This window comes from Ochotona princeps, chromosome 5 (assembly GCF_030435755.1).
Source record: "Ochotona princeps isolate mOchPri1 chromosome 5, mOchPri1.hap1, whole genome shotgun sequence".
In the NCBI taxonomy this organism is placed as follows: domain Eukaryota; kingdom Metazoa; phylum Chordata; class Mammalia; order Lagomorpha; family Ochotonidae; genus Ochotona; species Ochotona princeps.
The window spans coordinates 88,108,512-88,128,085 of NC_080836.1; the positions used below are offsets into that span (position 1 = coordinate 88,108,512).

A 19,574-nucleotide genomic window follows, 5' to 3' on the forward strand; every position below is an offset into this window, starting at 1 on the left:
TAAAAATAATCTATATTATTCAACAATGTATATGGTAAGAATAATTTGCTAATTCCACAACTGCTGAAGATTCTAGCAGTGGCTGGTAATATACACTGACTGTTGTGTGAGATATGTCTACATTCCATGATAACTGTGTTCCGTAAAGTCTATTCACTGGGAATTAACATGTGAGTCCTAGAAAATTTTGAATCAGAGCATTGCTAATTTTCTCTTATTATTTCTTCATAGTCAAACCCATGGCTCTACTAAAAATTTCTAAATGTAACTGATCCTTGCAAGTGTGTGAAGCAGGTGTCAATATTTTTATCTTAAATGCAAAAACTGCAACTCAAGCACTGTAAGTCATTTGCCAAAGGGCTCACAAGGGCACAGTTGGGACCGGTGCTATATGTTTTATTCTTTCAAACTCTGTGCATATTTACAGAATATGTGTGCACATTACAAAAGAGAGTTAAAATTTATTTTGTTTTAGAACGGAATGGTCACAGAGGTTCTAGTAAATTACTGCACTTTGAAATAATCATACATCAATAATGTCCTTTCTTAACTTACATTTTTAGGTAGCAACATTTTGTCTTACGAAAATAGTATGTGACTTTTTTCCCCTTTTCACAAAATATGTTTAAGGAGAAAAGGGCTGTTGTTCACTGGAAAAGTACATATGCCAATTAAGTACTATCTAAGGAGGCTTCGTTATATGAAACTTACTCCAAAAGATCACTTACAGTGAGCATGCTGAAAATTAAAACCCAAATTGAACGGTAAACTGTGGAGGAGATATTTAAGGAAATTTTTTATGTTTATTAAATTGACTAAATCTATTTTAGAAGTTTAGTTTGTCTTTTAAGCAAAAGTCAGGTTCCAGGTATAACTATGCCCTAATTGCTACTGAAAGCAAAGATTGAGTAATGCGTCAACATTTTCCAAGGGCCTCTCTTTGGTTTTCATTCTTGCCTATTTTCATTTCTCCCACTGATAATTAGGATAACTGACACTTACTAGTTTGACTTTTATTTGTCAATTGCTTTGTTTGGTTTTAGACTATTTTCCCATGCTATTTATAGCATCATTAGAAAACTGCATGTTTTGTAAGAATTGCAAGTTACAATTTTCAAATAATGTGCATTAAATTTTAGTGGCATTTTCAGATCTTAACCTAGAGTTATCATAAGGATTAATTAAGACTAAATTTTTGGGAGTCGATCCGTTAGAGCACTTCTTTAAGATATAACTTTTGCTTCCTTGTGTGGCCTTGAACTTATGATGCTTAAAACTATTTTGATGAGAACACCTTTGCACAATGTTAAAATAAATTTATAATTTGGAAATATATATATGTATATATATATATATATAAACCAAAGAAATCTCTAGAATGCTGCTATTTTAGGAATTCTAATCTAGTGAATTTAGCAAAAGCATAATTTAAAGTAGAGGAGTAGATAACATAAGTATATTATTATTATACCATTTTGCTTTTGGAAAATGGATCTAAAGTGGTAGATATATCACAATATTAAGGTGTGAAATGTCTTATTTTGGACCTAGGAACATCAATCAGAGAGGTTAGGGAGCTGGTAAATACGAGTGGCAGGTCCGTATTCTGTCTCACAGCTGGTTTCTAGAGAAGAGGTAATTTTAATCCGTTGAATATGGATTCTGAGTTACTACCAGCCCATTCAGATAATTGAAGGAGATTAAAATCTAAGAAACGTGGATATGCTTCCTTTGGTGAATGACAGAATGATCCCTTACCTGGAGCACTGGAATTGCCTGGTTTAACAGATGGAAGGAATTCACGAAGATTGGCGACTTATCTATCCACTCTTGAGATTTTTCTCTTAATTCTGCCAGCTGCCTCAGAGTTACATTGGACTTTAAAAAAAAGAAGAAGAAATCTGGTTTATCATAATTTTTCCTTTAATACAAAAAGACATCTGAAGATTGTTTTGTTACATTAGTTTAAAAGAATAGCTGTCAAAAATTTTCCATATGGTCAAAAGTCTTAAATGACAGCTTTTTTAGAGTTAAGATCATTTATAAAAATTTTAGCAAATTTAGTATTTGCTCCAAGTCCAAGGTGAATTTGCAGGCAAAATAAATGCATGTGTTTTGGAGTTCTCATAAGTGCTTTGTTTTATCCATGTTTAATTTTAACACTAAAGAAATACCCTAGTTCAAGAATATATTCATGCATTGCTGGTACGATCAGATATGTTATACTCTCATGTGGAAAGCAATCTGACAACAGCAACTAAAATGATATACAGTCTCCTTCAATCCCGCAATCCCGAAAATATTCCGTCTCAATGAAATAAAAAATATACCGCATGAAACTATGCATACAAGATTATTTGTGGCCATGCTGTTTGTATTGGCAAAAACAAAACAAGCAAACACTGGAAACAAAATGATTGCTCAAAAAATTGAGGTTTGCATGAGATAATTCCCTAATAACAAAAAATTGCAATCATTGGAAATAATGAGTTGAAGTATATTTATTGGGTTGGAGAAAATTTCCACAATGTATTCTTGTATCACAAAAGCAATACGTAGAAAAGCATTATAATACATTATAATACAATCTCAGTTTCATATTGCAAGAAATGACTCTAGAGGTTGGTATAGGAATGTGTACATGATAAATATAAAGGATTAGAAGAACGTGAGTAAATGATAGAAATACGCACTTTTGAATACTCACATTTTTACACAACAGGAAGAATAAGAAGAGATGAGAAAAAGCAGAGGTGAGAACCAAATATGAAAGGAAAAAAGTGCTCTTAGAAAATAAACATGTGTATGACTACATTTGTGTGAAATTCCATTGAAATGTGTAGCCAATCATGACATACTTAAACAGCAGAATGATGGACTTGAGACTGTTGCTGAAGGATTTTGCTATTGCAATAAAATGGGAGAAAACCGTGAGGGAAAAGGGTAATAGGGATGGTGGAAGAGGAAATGCCTGAGCCTGGGTAATGAGAAACAAAAGGTTAAAAAAAAAGAAATGTACAGTCAAATGAAGCAAATAAGGAATTACATTCCACATAATAAAAGGACATTTTGTATTGGCCTTCTGTCCATTTTTATATCGACCTATGAATGCTGTATTCGCAAAGACTATAGTTTAATCAACAAGTAACAGTAAAGCAGAGGTGTTTTTTTCAATTTCATTCTCATTTTAAAAGAATTAGGTTTAGTTTTCCAAGCTCTATGGCCAACTTTAAAAGTGAGAGATAAATGCTAATATGGTTAGATGAGGTACATGATGTTTCTAATGTCTTTCTCTGCACCCATTATAGATAAGTATGAGATATTAAATTGTACAGCCAATCATGGAGCCAAGAATCTGTACTTCAAGGACTGTTTTGTTTAGATTAGTTGAATAATGAACCAACATAATTTTTCTTGTGCATTCTTTTTACATAGTTTGAAGATTAGACATCAGCTGTAGAAAATGTTAGACTTAAAAGTTTTAGAAAAGCAGAATGATCATAATAGTAGGTAAGCTATAAAGTACCGAGTTGCTAAACTAAGTCTAGAAGTCAATAACTTTAATACTGAACATAAAAGCATTTCATGATATTGAGCATACCTTTTCCATGATCGCCTTTGTAATTGGGTTATATGGAGCATACAAAATCCTTCCCAACAGCATAGGTTTCAAGAAAGCCCAAATCACAGGTCCAGCTGGCATGTTAATGATGTCTTTATAAAGGGAGAAACAAAATGGTGCTGGGAAGAAAAAGCAAAACAAAGCCATTTAAGAAATGTGTTTGAAGTGTATTTCCACATGGTAAATGGCACAGCTTATCAGCATCACTTCCCCAAACACTTGCTCTCGCACTTCTATTGTAGTCATCTTGTACCAATGTAAGACAGTACAGAAAAAGTCTTCAGGCGAGAAAGTTAAACCCAATAAGCAAATCGGGATAATCAGTGGATATTTTCTCCGAGATGAGGTAAGACTATCAAAATTAAAAATCTGTTACAGATATCTTTTAACATATCTGTCATTAACTCATATCCATCTCTATCATTGAATTTTACAAAAACACATGGAGATATACTACTGGGATAGTACCAGATATATAATAACTGTGCAATAAATATTTGTTGAATGAACAAAAAGATAAATGAATGAATGCATGAGGCAATCCAATCACTCCACTAAACATCCATGCATTTGGAAGAACTTCATTGATCATATTTTCGTCTCAAAGTTTATAGGTTAAGTGAATAACTTTTTGTGTCACTAAGTGTTTAGTGTATAGTTATGCCGCATTCTTTCATTTATGTCACACATGCTGCTTTGTATGATATTAATTTATAATTACAGAAAGTTAAGAAAAAATATTGACCAAATAGGCTTTGTTTGTATCATCTACTGCCAGGGAAGACATTGTGGTTTAAACTAGAAAATTCTAAATATAGTCACACACCACATAATGATGCTTTTGTCAGTAACAGCTTATAGGGATAAGTAAGATCCCATGATGTCATGACTTAGTTTGTGTAAATATTTGTACAATGATATTTGTACAATGATAAAATCATCTAAACACATGTTTAACAGACTGTCTCTCTGTTGTTAAAAGGCTCATGACTATATAATATTCCTTTAAGAGGACAGACTTTGCAGGATATTACCTGGGTTTTAAATGACAGCTCCAATTCTATAATTCATGTTGTGTGACCATGGATGTACCATGAAACTTACCTCCTAAGATTGCTGTAGAGAGCATCTGAGTTCACATAGGTAACATGCCTGATATGTTATAAGTGCTGTGTATATTTTATTCTTGGAGAAAATTATTACTTCATTTTATCATGCAAAGGTAAGAGAATAAATGTTCTTGTAGTCTTCAAGAAAATTGATCAAGCTTATTTTGAAATATACTCACTGGTATGTAGGGGAATTCCATACTTAGCAGCGATTTGTTCTTTGCTTAATTTGTAAGTCAAAAAATCTTTGGTGTGGTTGCCTTTTGGCTTCTGGGAAGAGGGGAGCATGGCAATTAGATAATCCGTGGTGATTCCTTGGGAGCACAAGGCTTGGGAGATGGTAGTAAAAGATCCTTGGGGCGTGCTCATTCTGTTGCTTCTATACATTGCCTGTTAGATAAAAATCCATGATCCATTGACATTATAGGAGCTATATGAAGAAAACATAGGAAGAAGACTCGACACAGCATTTCTGTGATTTTTATAATTCCCTTCAAATGTATATCCCCAATATAAATGCAGAAAGATAAACTTGGCCAGATTTAGTGACCCCCCAAAATGTGGCTACAGTAGAAGACTTTTTCAATAGGTAATTTTTTTCTAAATCAGTAGCTGAATGAATTATAACTATTATTAAAAGACATTGAACGAAGGGATTTTTCCAGAAAGAACACTGTGGGTGACTTTTCTACCTGTGTCAATGGAACACTTCTAGGCAGATGCATTTGATTCAGGGATCTCATTTTTTCTAGCAACGGATGTGTGCCAGAAGCCACCTGGTTGAGAATTTCTTTCAGTCTTACGAAGAGTTCCATCATCTTTTCTACAGGTTGTTGATCTTCTCTAGGGAACAACACCTAACAGAACAGAATAAAAGTGAGTGACTGGTGTAGAGAAACTCTCATGCATTATTGATAGGAGTATAGAAAGGCACATTTTGAAAAGTTTATTAAATAGTTAACATAAACTTATCATACATAACCTGGACATTCTACTCTTAGGTATTTGCTCTAGAAAAGTAAAATGCATGTCCACACAAAGGCTATGTGTATTGATCATAGCAGCCTTGTTTATCATAACCAAAAAGTGAATACACTGCCAGCAAATAGATGAGTATTTGTTTAGAACAAAATATTATTTGGCAATAGAAACAAATTAAATTTTGACATATGTTGTAGCAGTAAACTCAGAGACATCATACTAAGTGAAAAAAGCCATACGTAAGGATATTATACAGTTTGTAAGTAATTCTTCAAGAAGCAAATTAACACCCCAACCATGAAGAGACTCTGGAGATTTCTTCGTGCTTGCAATGGCGAGTTGGCAGAACTGATGACTAATGAAAGCTGCATGAGCAGGACCCTCGGAGCATGCCCCATGCCAGGGACCTGGGATGGGTGGGAGGCTAGGTGGGGCTCTTCCCTTTATCTCTCCCCTTACCCCAGATACAGAAAGTAATAATAATAATATTAATGTGGAAACAGTGGTCTTACCCACTTTCCTGTAGTCCTTGACCCTTTGTGCCCTAATCAACCATGTGAAGATTATCAAAATGAAAAAATTAAGAAAAAAAAAAAAGAAGCAAATCTACAAGTAAAGAAAGTAGATTAGACGTTGTCTGGGCTAGAGTTTAGATTAGCAGACACTGCAAACAGGAACAAGATTTCTTGGTGGATGATAGAAACATTCTAGAATTAGGTTGTAGTAATAGTTGCACAGCTCTCTCCACGTTCTTTACTTGAAAGAAATAATTGAATCATACACTTAAATAAATTTGATATCATATAAAATATGCCTCAAGTAGGCTGAAAAATTGGTTTAAAGTAAAAAAAAATCAATTACAGAATTTTTCCTTTATATGTATACCATTACTCTAAAATCACATGTTTTAAGTCTTAATCATATAATCCCATAATTTTTATTTTTGCAGAAGGAAACATGGAAACTATTTTAAAGTTTGACAGCAATTCCACGCTTTTATTTATTCACTTATTCAACAAACACTGAGAGCCTGCTGTTTGCATTACTGGATAAGAAGCAGTACTCATAGTACCCTACAGTTTGGCAACATCTCTGCACTCAGGAAGCTTTGATTTAATAGAAGGAACAAATTACAACAAACAGGTGGCTGGGGAATATGTAAAAGGTCAGATAGTTCACGTGAAATGTGAGGTGTGTGTGTAAAAGAATACTCTGTTGCCCTTCTAAAGAAGGAAAATCTTCATTTGCTAAAATATACATGTACCTGTAGGATATCATACTGCATGAAATAAGCCTGGCACCACAAGGCAAGTCTGAACATTCCACCTTGTAAATTCATAGTAACATATAAAATGGCTTGACCAGAGGCTTTGTGGAAAGGAAAGGGAAAGAGAAGACGGTGGTTATATGGCAACAAACCCCAATTACATAGGAGGATATGTCTTAAAAATATATTACAGAGTATAGCGGTCATGCTAACCCTAGACTGTAGATTCAAAAATTGATAACAGAATATGTTTTGAGCATTCTTCACAAAAAAGTGAGGAGTAGGTGACGCAATAGATGTGCTGATTTTTTTACTCATTCAAACATATGATATCTGCACATAGTATTTTACCTCATAAAGTATATATTTTCTTGCTTGGTTCATTTTATAATATATGCATATATCCAAAGTCATATCATACCCCATAAAACATGATTATTGTTTTTCAATTAAGATATAAAAAAGTACAAAGAACAAATATATACAAAATGATAGGAAAGTCTTTCCATGATGGAATCACAAAGACTGAGAAAGAAGGGACCACACAGGAAGGGTAACAAGAGGGTTATTACAAGCAGAAGAGGAAAGGTGTGAGATAGCTCCGAAGAAAAACTTGCGCACATGTCCAAGGAAGTTACTGATCATCATTACAAGCACAAGATTCTGCTGGCCAGATCCCTGTCTCCCTGTCTCCCTCACTATTGAGCTTTTGTTCATGATGATGAGTAAAGACAGGCAATGTGTTTTGGCATTTGAAATATTTCAGTGAAAAAAGGTACCTTTATTAAGCATTCACACTAGCAGGAATATAAAATAAATTCAAAACAGGAAAAAATAAATAGCACAGAGATTATGCTAGAAATGCAATAGAAAGCAAATGAATCACGTGGAAAAGGTTCTTGAAAGTGCTGTATGCCAACAGGCCAGGCCTTACTGCGGTGGTCAGGGCTGAATGAAGACAAACAGAAAGCCATGAGAAAGGTAGCCAATGGAGTAGTGCCCAAAGAAGCAATGGGCCCAGAGAATGACCATGTGGGACATGGTGTTTTAGAGCTGGGGCATTATTGTCCAGGTCACACAGCTTATATGATTTTGGGTTTCCCTGGAAAAAGGAGTGGGGGTGGTTGCTGAAAAGTTTTGAGCAGAGAGATGACAATATGTGACACAAGTTTTCAAAGATCATTCTGCATCCTTGGTGAAGACAAGGGAAGTGGGCCACAGCTGTGGAGGAAGATAGAACAATTAGGAAACAATTGCAGAAATAAAAAAAAAATGTGGGATAATGGTGATTATTTAAGATAAGACAATTTGAAACAAGTACTAAAACATTAACCTCTTCACTGTAACATTTTAACAACATAATTCAATTATGTTGCTTCTGACTTTGCTTACTTTAAAAAGAAAAGCTTTTTTTTTTCTTTTTTTCTTTTTTTTTCAATTCAAAGGCAGAGTTACAGAGAGGAGGGGACACACACACAGAAAGAAAGACTGAGATATTCCAACCACTGTTTCACTCTTAAATGATCACAGTGATTAGAGCTGAACCAATTTACAGCCAGAAATCCACAGCATCTTTCAGGTGTCCCACACGGTGCAGAGGCCCAAGCATTTGGGCCATCTTCTGCTTTCCCAGGAAAAATAGCAATTAGCTGATTCAGAAGTGGAGCTGCCAGGACATAAACCAACACCCATATGGCATGCCAGGGTCACTGTTGGATTCTTAACGTGCTACATCACAATGTCAGTCCCCCCCAAAAAATGTTTTCTCAGGGTTTTGAAGAACATGCAATATTTTTGAGCCAGTGATAAGCTGGGTGATATTAATGTTTTACTTTCCTACATTTGTGTTTTCTTTCATTTATTTATTGAAAAATGTTTATATAGCATCTGTTTATTGCAGAAGAGTCACTGCTGACTTTACTAAGTCCCAGTGTTGTCTGTTTGCTTTGTTGTACTGGGAAGTAATGGTAGTCTCTATATAAATTGATGAAGAAAACACAAACAATTTGAGAATGACCAAAAACTACATTTAACTTAATACTTCCTTCTAATCTTTATTTTTTCCTACCAAATTAATGCTTATTCACTGTAAATAAAGGATTACAATGTTTCTATTTCACTCTCTAATAATAAATATTAAATTTAATTCCTGCTTTGTACACATATGCAGAGTTAATAAGGCAATAATGTTAGTTTCCCCATCTATAAAATGTGCAAATTTGCAATATATGCTCTCTAAGGTCCCATTTAGCTCTAAAATAATACTATAATTCCAAAAGCTATATAAATGAATCTCTTTCCTATAGTGCCAGAAGGCATAGATGTGTAACTAAATATTTTTATACTAAACCATGAAGATAAACATATTTCACCTACAGCAACTTGCCTTGTATGTGAAGTTATAAATATCCAAGTAATGAAGAAGAGTGAGTGCAATGAGGTAAGACTGACGGGATCTTTCTGGGAGAGGCAGGCTGCAGAATTCCTTCAAGGCCTCTTCCAGTTTGGGATTGGTGATGTTAGTATTACAAGACTGCAACCAGAACACCCGCGAAATAATCTGCAAATTGAAGAAAGAAAAATATTTCAGTGTTGAATCATTTGCAAGTCATGTGTGCATTTGAGAGGGTCTTTACTATTATGAACTTTTAAACATGATAAATTATATTCAAGAATCATGTAACATTTCTTTAATTTATTCTTTTTTTTAAGATTTATTTTTATTACAAAGTCAGATATACAGAGAGGAGGAGAGACAGAGAGGAAGATCTTCCATCCGATGATTCACTCCCCAAGTGAGCCGCAATGGGCCGGTGCGTGCCAATCCGATGCCGGGAACCAGGAACCTCTTCCGGGTCTCCCACACGGGTGCAGTGTCCCAGTGCATTGGGCTGTCCTCAACTGCTTTCCCAGGCCTCAAGCAGGAAGCTGGATGGGAAGTGGAGCTGCTGGGATTAGAACCGGAACCCATATGGGATCCCGGGGCATTCAAGGCGAGGACTTTAGCCGCTAGGCCACGCCGCCGGGCCCTTTAATTTATTCTTAATTGGTGTCAATGAAGTATGGAGAGCCAACAATTAACCAGAAAGTTTAAGGAACAAGAGAGAAGAGATGACCATCCACTATGACTTCCATTGACATTTTTGCTGAAATAACTACATAAGTGATAAGCCAAGATTTAAACAAATGGGCTCAGACTGAGTTTGGGACAAACACTAGCTTAATAGTCATTCTGTCTTTAGCGTTTGACTAAGTGGACATTTAGTATACTGCTTAAGACAGCAATGTGTTAAATCAGGGAGCCTAGGTTCAATTTTTCACACAAGTTTCTGACTCAAATTTTTTGCTAATACAGACCCAAATAGGCAGTGTTGATGATTCAAGTTATTGGGGTTCTGCCTCTGATGTGGAAGATCTGAACAGAGTTTTTGGCTCCAGGCTTTGGACCAGCTGTAGTTGTTGGCTACATTTGGGGAGAGAACCAAAAGATGGGAGTTTTGCTTTCTCTCTCTCCCCTTCTCTCTTTCTTTTTGCACTCTATCTTCTCTCTCTTCTCTATGTTGTATTCATTTTAATGATAAAAGTTATAATCTTACATAACATATGGTGGGCCCAGAGAAATAAATCAAAGAGAAAACTCCAGAATCACCCAATAATGTAAATGACCCACCCTGAACAAGTCTGCCTACACAGTGACACACGACTACAGGAAAAAAGGTGCTATCTGTGTTGCCACCAAATTCAAATAAAGAAAAAATTCTTACGAAGTTCAAGGAAGAAACTCTTTTTTTTCTTTTTCACTTGAAAAGTAATAAAACTTCACATTCTCCAATTTAGATGTTTCTGCTTACTAAAATGATTGTGCTCCTATGAAACGAAAAGTCTAATTTCTGTTCTTAGGATCAAATAAGCAAAAGGATGAGATCAAAGAAAAAAGTCAACAAATATTATTTGCTAACACAAGAGTAAAAAACATAAAGGCAAAACAGTTTTAATTTTTATGTGGGGGAACCAATTAAAATGACAAGAGAAAACAAGTATCTTCCAAAGGAATATTTCAAAGCTTTTAATAAGCTTGATCTCATTTTGGAGAATGACTGAGCTGTGCTTAGCAATGACACACTCTGTCACATGTATGCTTTGAATGTGGAAACCTTAAGCACTGCAGCGCTTTGGGAAAATTTCTATGACACTTCCAGATAATGGTCTTGGAAAAGGGCTAAACAGAAGACATTCCAAGTAGAAAACCCTATTATCAGCCCATGAGGAAATGACATTACTCATTTCCACACGCAAAAATATGTTTACTGTAATCACAAACTTCTGAATATTTTCATGGGTCATGCCTATTATATATATTGTGCCTTATCATGAAACTGGTAAGATGCAAAATGAGTATCCAATTTTATTTTCAACAAATATGAATAGTTTCCATGCTGTTTTCCCCAGTTGTGTGATTGATGTTTGGCCTCAATCAATATTACTTTGATAGGTGCAAATTTACTCCAGAGAATCTAATTGTGATAATGCTTATAGTTCTCTATTAATTGTTTAAGAAAGTTGTCTGGAGGTACAGGAAGGCAAGAACTGAGGGGAAGAGGAAAAATGAGCGGAATGTATGAAAATGTTTTTGCTTCAGAATTTGTCTATCATATTTTCCTAAGAATAACACCTCAGGATGGGGTATGGATTAGGAGGAATAGAGATCAGGAAATGGATACCAAAATTATATAAACTAGGAGGGACAAATCCTAACATCTGCCGCACAGAATGACTATAATTTCCACCAATGCATACATATTTTATTTTAAAATCTAAACATGAGGAGGTCAGCGCCTCCACATACAGAGGAACAGTAATATTTGTGGAGATGGAAATTTTCATTGCCCAGATTTGATCATCACCTATCGTGCACAGTGTCAAATTATCACATGGCACAAATGCTGCATCGTTATTTTTAAGTTAAAATAAATGTTAGGGGCGGGCATTTGGTGTAGCACTCAAGGTACAACATGTGATGTGTGCATTGCATGCTAGAGTACCGGGGCTCAGTTTGCAGTGCAGACTCATGGTTCCAGCTTCCTGCGAATGCACACCCTGAAGACAGCAGATCATAGCTCAAGTAGTTAAGTAGTTGGATTCCACCCATCTAGGCAGGAGATCTGGACCGAGTTCCTAACTCTTTGCTTTGTGCTGTCTGGGGAGTGAGTGAACCATTCAATGAGATTGGGTTCTCTTTCTCTTTTAAATAAACAAAATAAAAATAATAAAAATTATGGAAGTTAACCATTTGTATAGAAAAGGTTCCAGATTGACATGGGAATTCTCAGAAAGTGCCTCTGAGAAGCATTTAACAGCACTAGGCATGTTTACATTTATAAAATCTGCATGGAGGTACAGATGCATGACCTCTCACCTCAGCTCTGTTATCAGGGATGGGAATAGCTAGCAACTTGTCAATGCTGTTGTCGGACATTCCTGTTGTTCTCCTGAGTTCTTCTTTAAGCTCTTCAATATTTTTAAACATTTCAATTAGCTGACCTGGAGAAGGAAAAAAACACGGTACATCCCATATATTGGTTGTAATGGCATTCCTTTATCCTTACTATTGTGCAGCAAGTCTTCTAGACTAGAACATACTTACTTGATAGTAACAGATGTCTCCCATTTCGGGCAGACTTTGCATCTGTGGAATCTATATCTAATTTAGAGCTGGTCTTATTATGATATCATTAACCCAAAGTAACAGATTGTTCTGGGTTATAAATTTTCCTATAACTTCGGGTAGACTCAAGGAAAAAATGATTATCTCACAGACTTTGATCATATAATGTACTAAATAAAATATCTCTTTATTTGACTTAAAAACATCACACCAATTCAAAACACTTTTTAACATAGATTCATTTACTGCCAACTTAGGACATTTTGATAATTTCACAGCATAATGAACACAGAATGTTTTTCATTACCTTTCCCAATACACTACAGTTGATAAAAGGGCTTTTACAATAATCTCAGCTGTTTAAGTAGAATATATTTAATTCAAAACTGACAGGACGTTGGGTCATGTAAGCTGTACTCAACAATATTTTTATTTTATCACATAGATTGTAATCTCTGTTTTGTGGATACCTTCTCACTTATTCTAGGGCGTGTCCTTCATGCAAGTATACCTTCTTTATTTTTGGACTTAGCACCCTTCCAATTTTATTGTTTTCCACAATTGTGAATGCCTTTCTTTTCAGAATTGAGGTATTATGCGAAGACTAAATGCATTGCATGAAGTATCAGGCTCACAATACTAACAGAAAGTTGTGAGTTGAGATTTTAGTAGGCAACAGGGCACCTTTTCATTTTCTAATCAGATTATTCTAAGAGAAGTGAATTTCATCCTTGCTCATATAGCCAGCTATCTAATGCACACTGATATTTAACAGTGGAAAAGAAGGAAAATGACCTAATCAGCTTAATTTTTGAAGATCTTTCCAGGGAAATCTAATTTTCCTGTTTCAGTCTCTGCTGCCTTTCTGTATGTTTCCTTCTCACTAGTAATCATATTTGAAACTTCAGGTTTCTTTGGTGGAATGGCAGATAGCCAATCATGTTTAGCTGGGAGCCTCACAAGTGCATTGCAAAGCTGCTGCAGGAAAATCACATGCATTCTAACAGGATGGTGTTGAATATATGGATGGGGAAACACCTGGTTTTGAAGAAGTATCTGCACTGTTATTGACATGCAGCATGGCTTCAATTGTTGGTATCAGCTGAGTTATATTTTCCAAGTAATTCATTTGCAACGCCTCTTCTAGAAACCTGGAACAAAACAGAAAAGAAGCAGTTCAACTAGGTATGGCGATATTTTGAGAAGGAATTTCACCAAGGAAAAAGACAAAAGAAAACTTACTGATCCATATTTAAATTAATTTTACTGGGATCCCCAGTCAGCAAATCCCTCAGTTTCTTAGATAGGATATTGTCATGGCACAGCAATCCCGTTGCTAGTTCAGTGCCCAGTTCCGCTGCTTCGAGGAGCTGCACGTGAAACACACTCTCTTCACACAGGCCCCTAAAGCTCACATTAGAGAGCACGCATGACTTTTCTATTAAATTGAAAGTCTCAGATTCACAAAGAAGCTTCGTCAGGTTCTGAAGTTGAGACAGCTTTCCAAAAGGGAGAGAGAATGAGAAATAGATTAGTTACATTATCTTATTTTACCAGTAATAAGCAATCAAACTGATTTACTTGGAGACATTCTGCATATGTGTTTATGGAATTGGCATCTGGCATTCGTTTTATTACAAGGAACTATTTTCTGTCGCTTGGGTTTACTGTTCCCTTCAAATGTTATAAAACCTTTGGGTCTATTAGATCTATCACTACAGAATCAGTCTTTAAAAATATGCTACATAAGCAAGAGAGTAAAAAGAGCAAATGAGAAGAATAAATACAGTTTTGTTTTATCCTCTTAAACAGCAAGTCTTCAACGAATTTTGTATTCCCAAGTATCCATTATATTATGTGTTAGGATATGTAGAAAGCATTTGTTTTTCACACATATTATTCTGGCTATCAGTGCAATGTTGTTGTGAATGTAAAATGGTGCAACTCCTATGGAAAATAGTATGACCATGCTCCATGACATTAAAATCAAAACTACTTATGTTGTAAATTCCTCCTTTCATTCTATAACTCAAAGAGTTAAAAATAGCATCTTGGAGACATATTTGTACACACACATGTTTCAAATAACATTACTCTCAATAGCCAAAAGGTGGAAGCAACTCAAGAAAAATTCAATCTGATGCCATTTCCATGGGGCCCTCTGAGTAATGAGCTCACAGACAAAGAGAATTTAATGCTGTCTGCCTTCGACTTTGGAAGGAGGGCATAGGCAATTGTTGAATCGTAAGATAAAAAGATTTCTGGAGCTTAATTGCCTAACACTGAGTGCATGTAACGCAAATGAATTTTCAAAATGACAAAGATGTGAACCTTGCTATGTGCATTGCCCCACAATTTAAAAAACTAAGCGACAAAATCTAAAAAAAAAAAAGGTATCAGTTCATCAGCAGCATGAGAATTGCACACATTTCCATACAGCCATATTCAAATATGGGCAGGAATGTGCCTGGGTTCGCAGAAGTGCCTGCACTGTTTAGTATTAATGTTATTTTCTGTTCCTCTGTGTATTGAAGGAAGCTAGGTGTTTTTGTTTCATCGAATTGCTTAAAAGGGCTCATAAATCCCAAACCCAACGAAAAAGAGGGAAAAATGGAAATAGAATAGTTTCTATTCTGTCATCTATATTCATCTCTCTGGTTCAGAATGATCAGTGTATTCTGAGAATGTGCTCCAAGATTATACATCCTGGGGGGAGAAATGCCTCTGGGACAGCCAATTCTGCTGCACTTAGAAGCTGCCCTGGAGCTACCCCTTATAAGAAGGAAAATCCGTTGGAACAATGCCTAATGAAGCAAATATGTGTGCCTTTCATTTCAGCCCAGTATCTAATCAGAAGTCATATTTTGACAGAAATGAAATATTTTACAGTATAGACAAGTGTTTTAGAATATTGTTTTTCATATAGCAAGATGGATTTAAAAAATTTTTAATGTTGCTATTATTTTCAACAAATTTTGCATTTTCTCTGCTTTATCCCTTCTTATTTTCCCTTCCCACCATTTACAAGATGGATTTAATGAGAGGTTTATCTTAATTGCACAGAGGTGGTAATAATTAATCATTCATCATCTTAGATAACGAATGTCATTAGTTTCTATCATCCTTAATTTTATAATTAACTTCTGAATTTGAACTATCTAAGATAACTTCATGTGTTTAGAAGTTCCACTTACTGGTCATATGGCTGTGAGAAATTTTTCATACTAAAATAGGCCCATTGTAGCAACTGTTTTATGAAGTTTGTTACTCTATTCCTTCCTTTGGTTTCCAAAATACTTGATATAGTTAAACCTCTGACAAATAGAGTAAACCTGCATACTACATCTTTCATAAACATTCTTTTGGTGCTTTCCCAAACAAGAAGATAAATACTGTTGACTCAATATATCAGTTTTGGGAGGATGTAATAAATTTGAATAATTTTTACCTAGTTGAGCCTGTAATTTTTTATACCAAGTTTGATAGACACATATGTGTAACTTAGTAAAGTTAGATATAGTTTAATCCTGGACTGGTGAAATACAAGATACAGAAGGAAAATTAGCAGTCTAGCTACCCTGCTGAGTAGGTTTGGATTTCTGCAATGAGTAAACAATTCAGGGTTCATAGCATGAACTGCATTGAGGACTATACTACTGCACAAATTTAGTATTTGCCATTATTTCCTACATTACTCTAAAAGCAATACTTCTTCAAAAAGTTAATGGAAAATATATACTACTAAAAAACTGGATGGTGGTGGGCATTTGGAAATAAGACATTGCTTGGAGTGTCCATATGCCCCAGCAGAGTCTCTGGGTTTAATTCCTGGCTCCCCTTCTAAATGAGCTTTTCGATATGTGCACCCTGGGAGGCAGCAGTTGGTGACTCAAGTACTTGAGTTCCTGCCACCGGTGTAGGAAGCCAAGATTGAGGCACAGGGACCTGGTTTTCACCAGGTCCAGGGCCAGCTGTTGTAGGGCTTAAACATGTATGCGTGTCTATCTGCCCTTCAAATAAATAAAGACTTCCCAAGGGTTTCAAAATTTTGGAACCAAAATAACCTCATCTTTAATTTGATTTTCCATAAACTTTTTTGAAATACCATTCTACACGAACTCAACTTTTAGAAGCTTCTTTAAAAGTTAATAATCATATATCAGCTTCAGGGACCTAGAAAGAAGCCCCCTTTGCATTATCACAAGCAAGGACTCAGCTATAAAACCTGACATCAACCCATAACTAACTTCATTTCTATCCATAATAGAGCAAATTCTCCAACTTTCTGCTCATGTACACTGTGGGAGGCAACAGGTAGTGGTTTAAGTAGGAAGACCCACCATGACATGTTGGCTCCCAGCTTTGGTCTGACCCAGCCCTGGTTATTTGTGGGTATTTGGGCAGTGCAGATACTTCTTCAAAACCAGGTGTTTCCCCATCCATATATTCAACACCATCCTGTTAGAATGCATGTGATTTTCCTGCAGCAGTTTCGCAATGCACTTGTGAGGCTCCCAGCTAAACATGATTGGCTATCTGCCATTCCACCAAAGAAACCTGAAGTTTCAAATAGGATTACTAGTGAGAAGGAAACATACAGAAAGGCAGGGGTGAACACACAATCTCAAGCAAAGCAGACTTTTACAGTCTGAGTTAGAAGACAAAACTTGGAAATGGGGAAAAGTCATTCATGAATGCAGGCATTTTGCATTCTGGAGTTTAAACTGCTGTCTTAGGAATCCCATGAATAAAATTTTGGAATGAATGGGTCCTCACTGACTATTGTAGTGAGGACAATGACTCCTAGGGTTGGCAAGGCAGGGAAGTAAGCACTTTTGTAAATTGTAAAGCCACAAGGATTATCTTTTTTCTTTTAATGATATGTACTGAATATTTTCCTCGTGTCAAACTTGAACCAGATGCTGCTGCTGTTTGGTGAACAGAAACTGGGTAGTCTTCACAACCCGCATGGCTCAGGACTGAATGGATTCTGTCATTTTAAAATAGCAGCCTTCCTTGTTATAAATGACAACAGATTTTCTATCCAAGGGACAAAAATAAAAGCTTATTTTCATTTGCATGATTTATAGAACTCTTTAATAACATAAGCATTGTATCCAAATAGTGACTTATTAAATTATTCTTAGCCCCATTTTATTAGTATAAATGGTTGAGAATGCATTGTTTCCATTTCTTCAGTGTATGTTGTATTCTGCCTGGTTGATTCATAAGTTGAGAACTACAATGAGTAATTCATTAATCATATTTTAAACTTTACCACATGAAGCTTTATTGATGAATAAGGCAAGATTTCATTAGAGTTCACACTCCAGTGTGGGAAATAGATCCTACCTATGTACCATGACAGTAATGAGTGCCAAAAGCCAAACGTCTCATAGTTACTAGAGACCCCTTTTCCTTGTGCCTCACTTCTCCATGTTGTGTCAATTAAACCTCCTGTGTAACTCTAGAAATCCTTTTCCATCTACACTTTGTCACTGATATAGTTTATTTGGCTTTCCTTCAATTTTGCCTCCATAATTGTTCCTAAGTAATCTCGTGGTAAAAGTGTACGTTTCACTTTATTCAAATTCACAAATTTCAAGATCAAATTCCAATTCCTTGACAAAGTTAAAAGTGATCTTCTGCACCTATGCTCAGCTTCCCATTGCAGCCCCTTGTCCTGCACCAGCTGAACATGTAACTCCAGGTAACTTACTTCTGGCTTTCGTCTTCATGCCTCATATCTCCTGCAAACACAGAGGTCTACAACTGGAAAGCACAAATCAAACCTAACCCAACAAAACCTTCAATACTTGGTGTTAGTAATACCTCTACAAAATGGTATCTCTCCACCTTCATATTCTAAAATCAGAGTTAGATATCCTCCTTCCATATAGAGAATCCTGTCCCTGTATGTACCACAACACGTATTTCACTCTATTATTGTAGGTCTGCTTTTCATCTCCTCTGTTGGGCTGATTTTAAGCACTTTGGGAATTAAGATTATGTCTTACACATATATAGATTAGTATCATGGGAGTATAAATGATGGGTGGAAAGAATAAGTAGACAAATATTACAGAAACTCAAATAACAAAATATTATCTTGGCTTGAAAAATGTGGGAAAGGTGATTCTGTAAAAATGTAGGAGTGGCACTATACTTGTCCTGGAAGGTTGATTAAAATTTTCTATGAGAATGCATGAATTCCTTCTGGTTTTCATGAACTAAGACAATGTTAAATTAAGCATATTAGAAATTCTGATTTATGTAGAAAGTTATGGTCAAAATGCAGGTAATCTAATTGACATATTTACTTATTATATACATGGACATAATATTTTTGCATGCCTCTTCAATTATACCATGTTGACTCTACAGAAAATTATCTTGCCTGCCATGAATAGATCAGATCTAATTCTATTTTATCCCAGCAACATAAATCCAATTAAACTACTGTTCTTACCAGGAAAGGTGTTTCCAAAGCTTAATCAGGTTATTTAAGAAATGAAGTAAAATTCATGATAACCAGTAAACTGTATTTATGAAATAAACAAATAATACTAGACAAATAAGCATGGATCAATTCAAGCTTCAGATTTCAGATTTGGCAGGGGGCCCATTTCATTTATTGTGATATGATGTATTAATTTCTGCCTTGGTTCTAGCAACAAATAGAGTCAATTTTTAAGATTTTTGTATGCTATGAAATCTAAAGCACCATTTTTTGAAATCTACTTTCATGGTTTTAAAACTAAAGACATCAGAAATTAGAAATCATATTATGAATCCTTTTCTAATTAAGATATCATATCCCAGCCATATCTTTCATAGGCAAATACTGTAATTAGTCTGAGGATCATTTCTTCAAAAAAGAGATCTCTGATGATTAAAGGCAAAATCCAACTTAAAATGACAAATACTTTC

At 35.4% G+C, this 19,574-nt stretch overlaps 1 protein-coding gene across 1 annotated transcript in view; it reads right to left on the minus strand.

Moving 5' to 3' along the window:
• Positions 1–19,574, minus strand: part of ABCA12 (ATP binding cassette subfamily A member 12) — a 172,062-nt gene that overhangs the window by 63,452 nt on the left and 89,036 nt on the right. The window contains exons 12-19 of the mRNA XM_058664252.1: positions 13,887–14,143; positions 13,683–13,795; positions 12,396–12,520; positions 9,366–9,539; positions 5,424–5,588; positions 4,911–5,121; positions 3,602–3,741; positions 1,759–1,878 (exon numbers count right to left, since the gene is read on the minus strand). Coding sequence (XP_058520235.1) covers positions 1,759–1,878; positions 3,602–3,741; positions 4,911–5,121; positions 5,424–5,588; positions 9,366–9,539; positions 12,396–12,520; positions 13,683–13,795; positions 13,887–14,143 — 1,305 coding nt within the window. The remainder of the gene's footprint in view (positions 1–1,758; positions 1,879–3,601; positions 3,742–4,910; positions 5,122–5,423; positions 5,589–9,365; positions 9,540–12,395; positions 12,521–13,682; positions 13,796–13,886; positions 14,144–19,574) is intronic.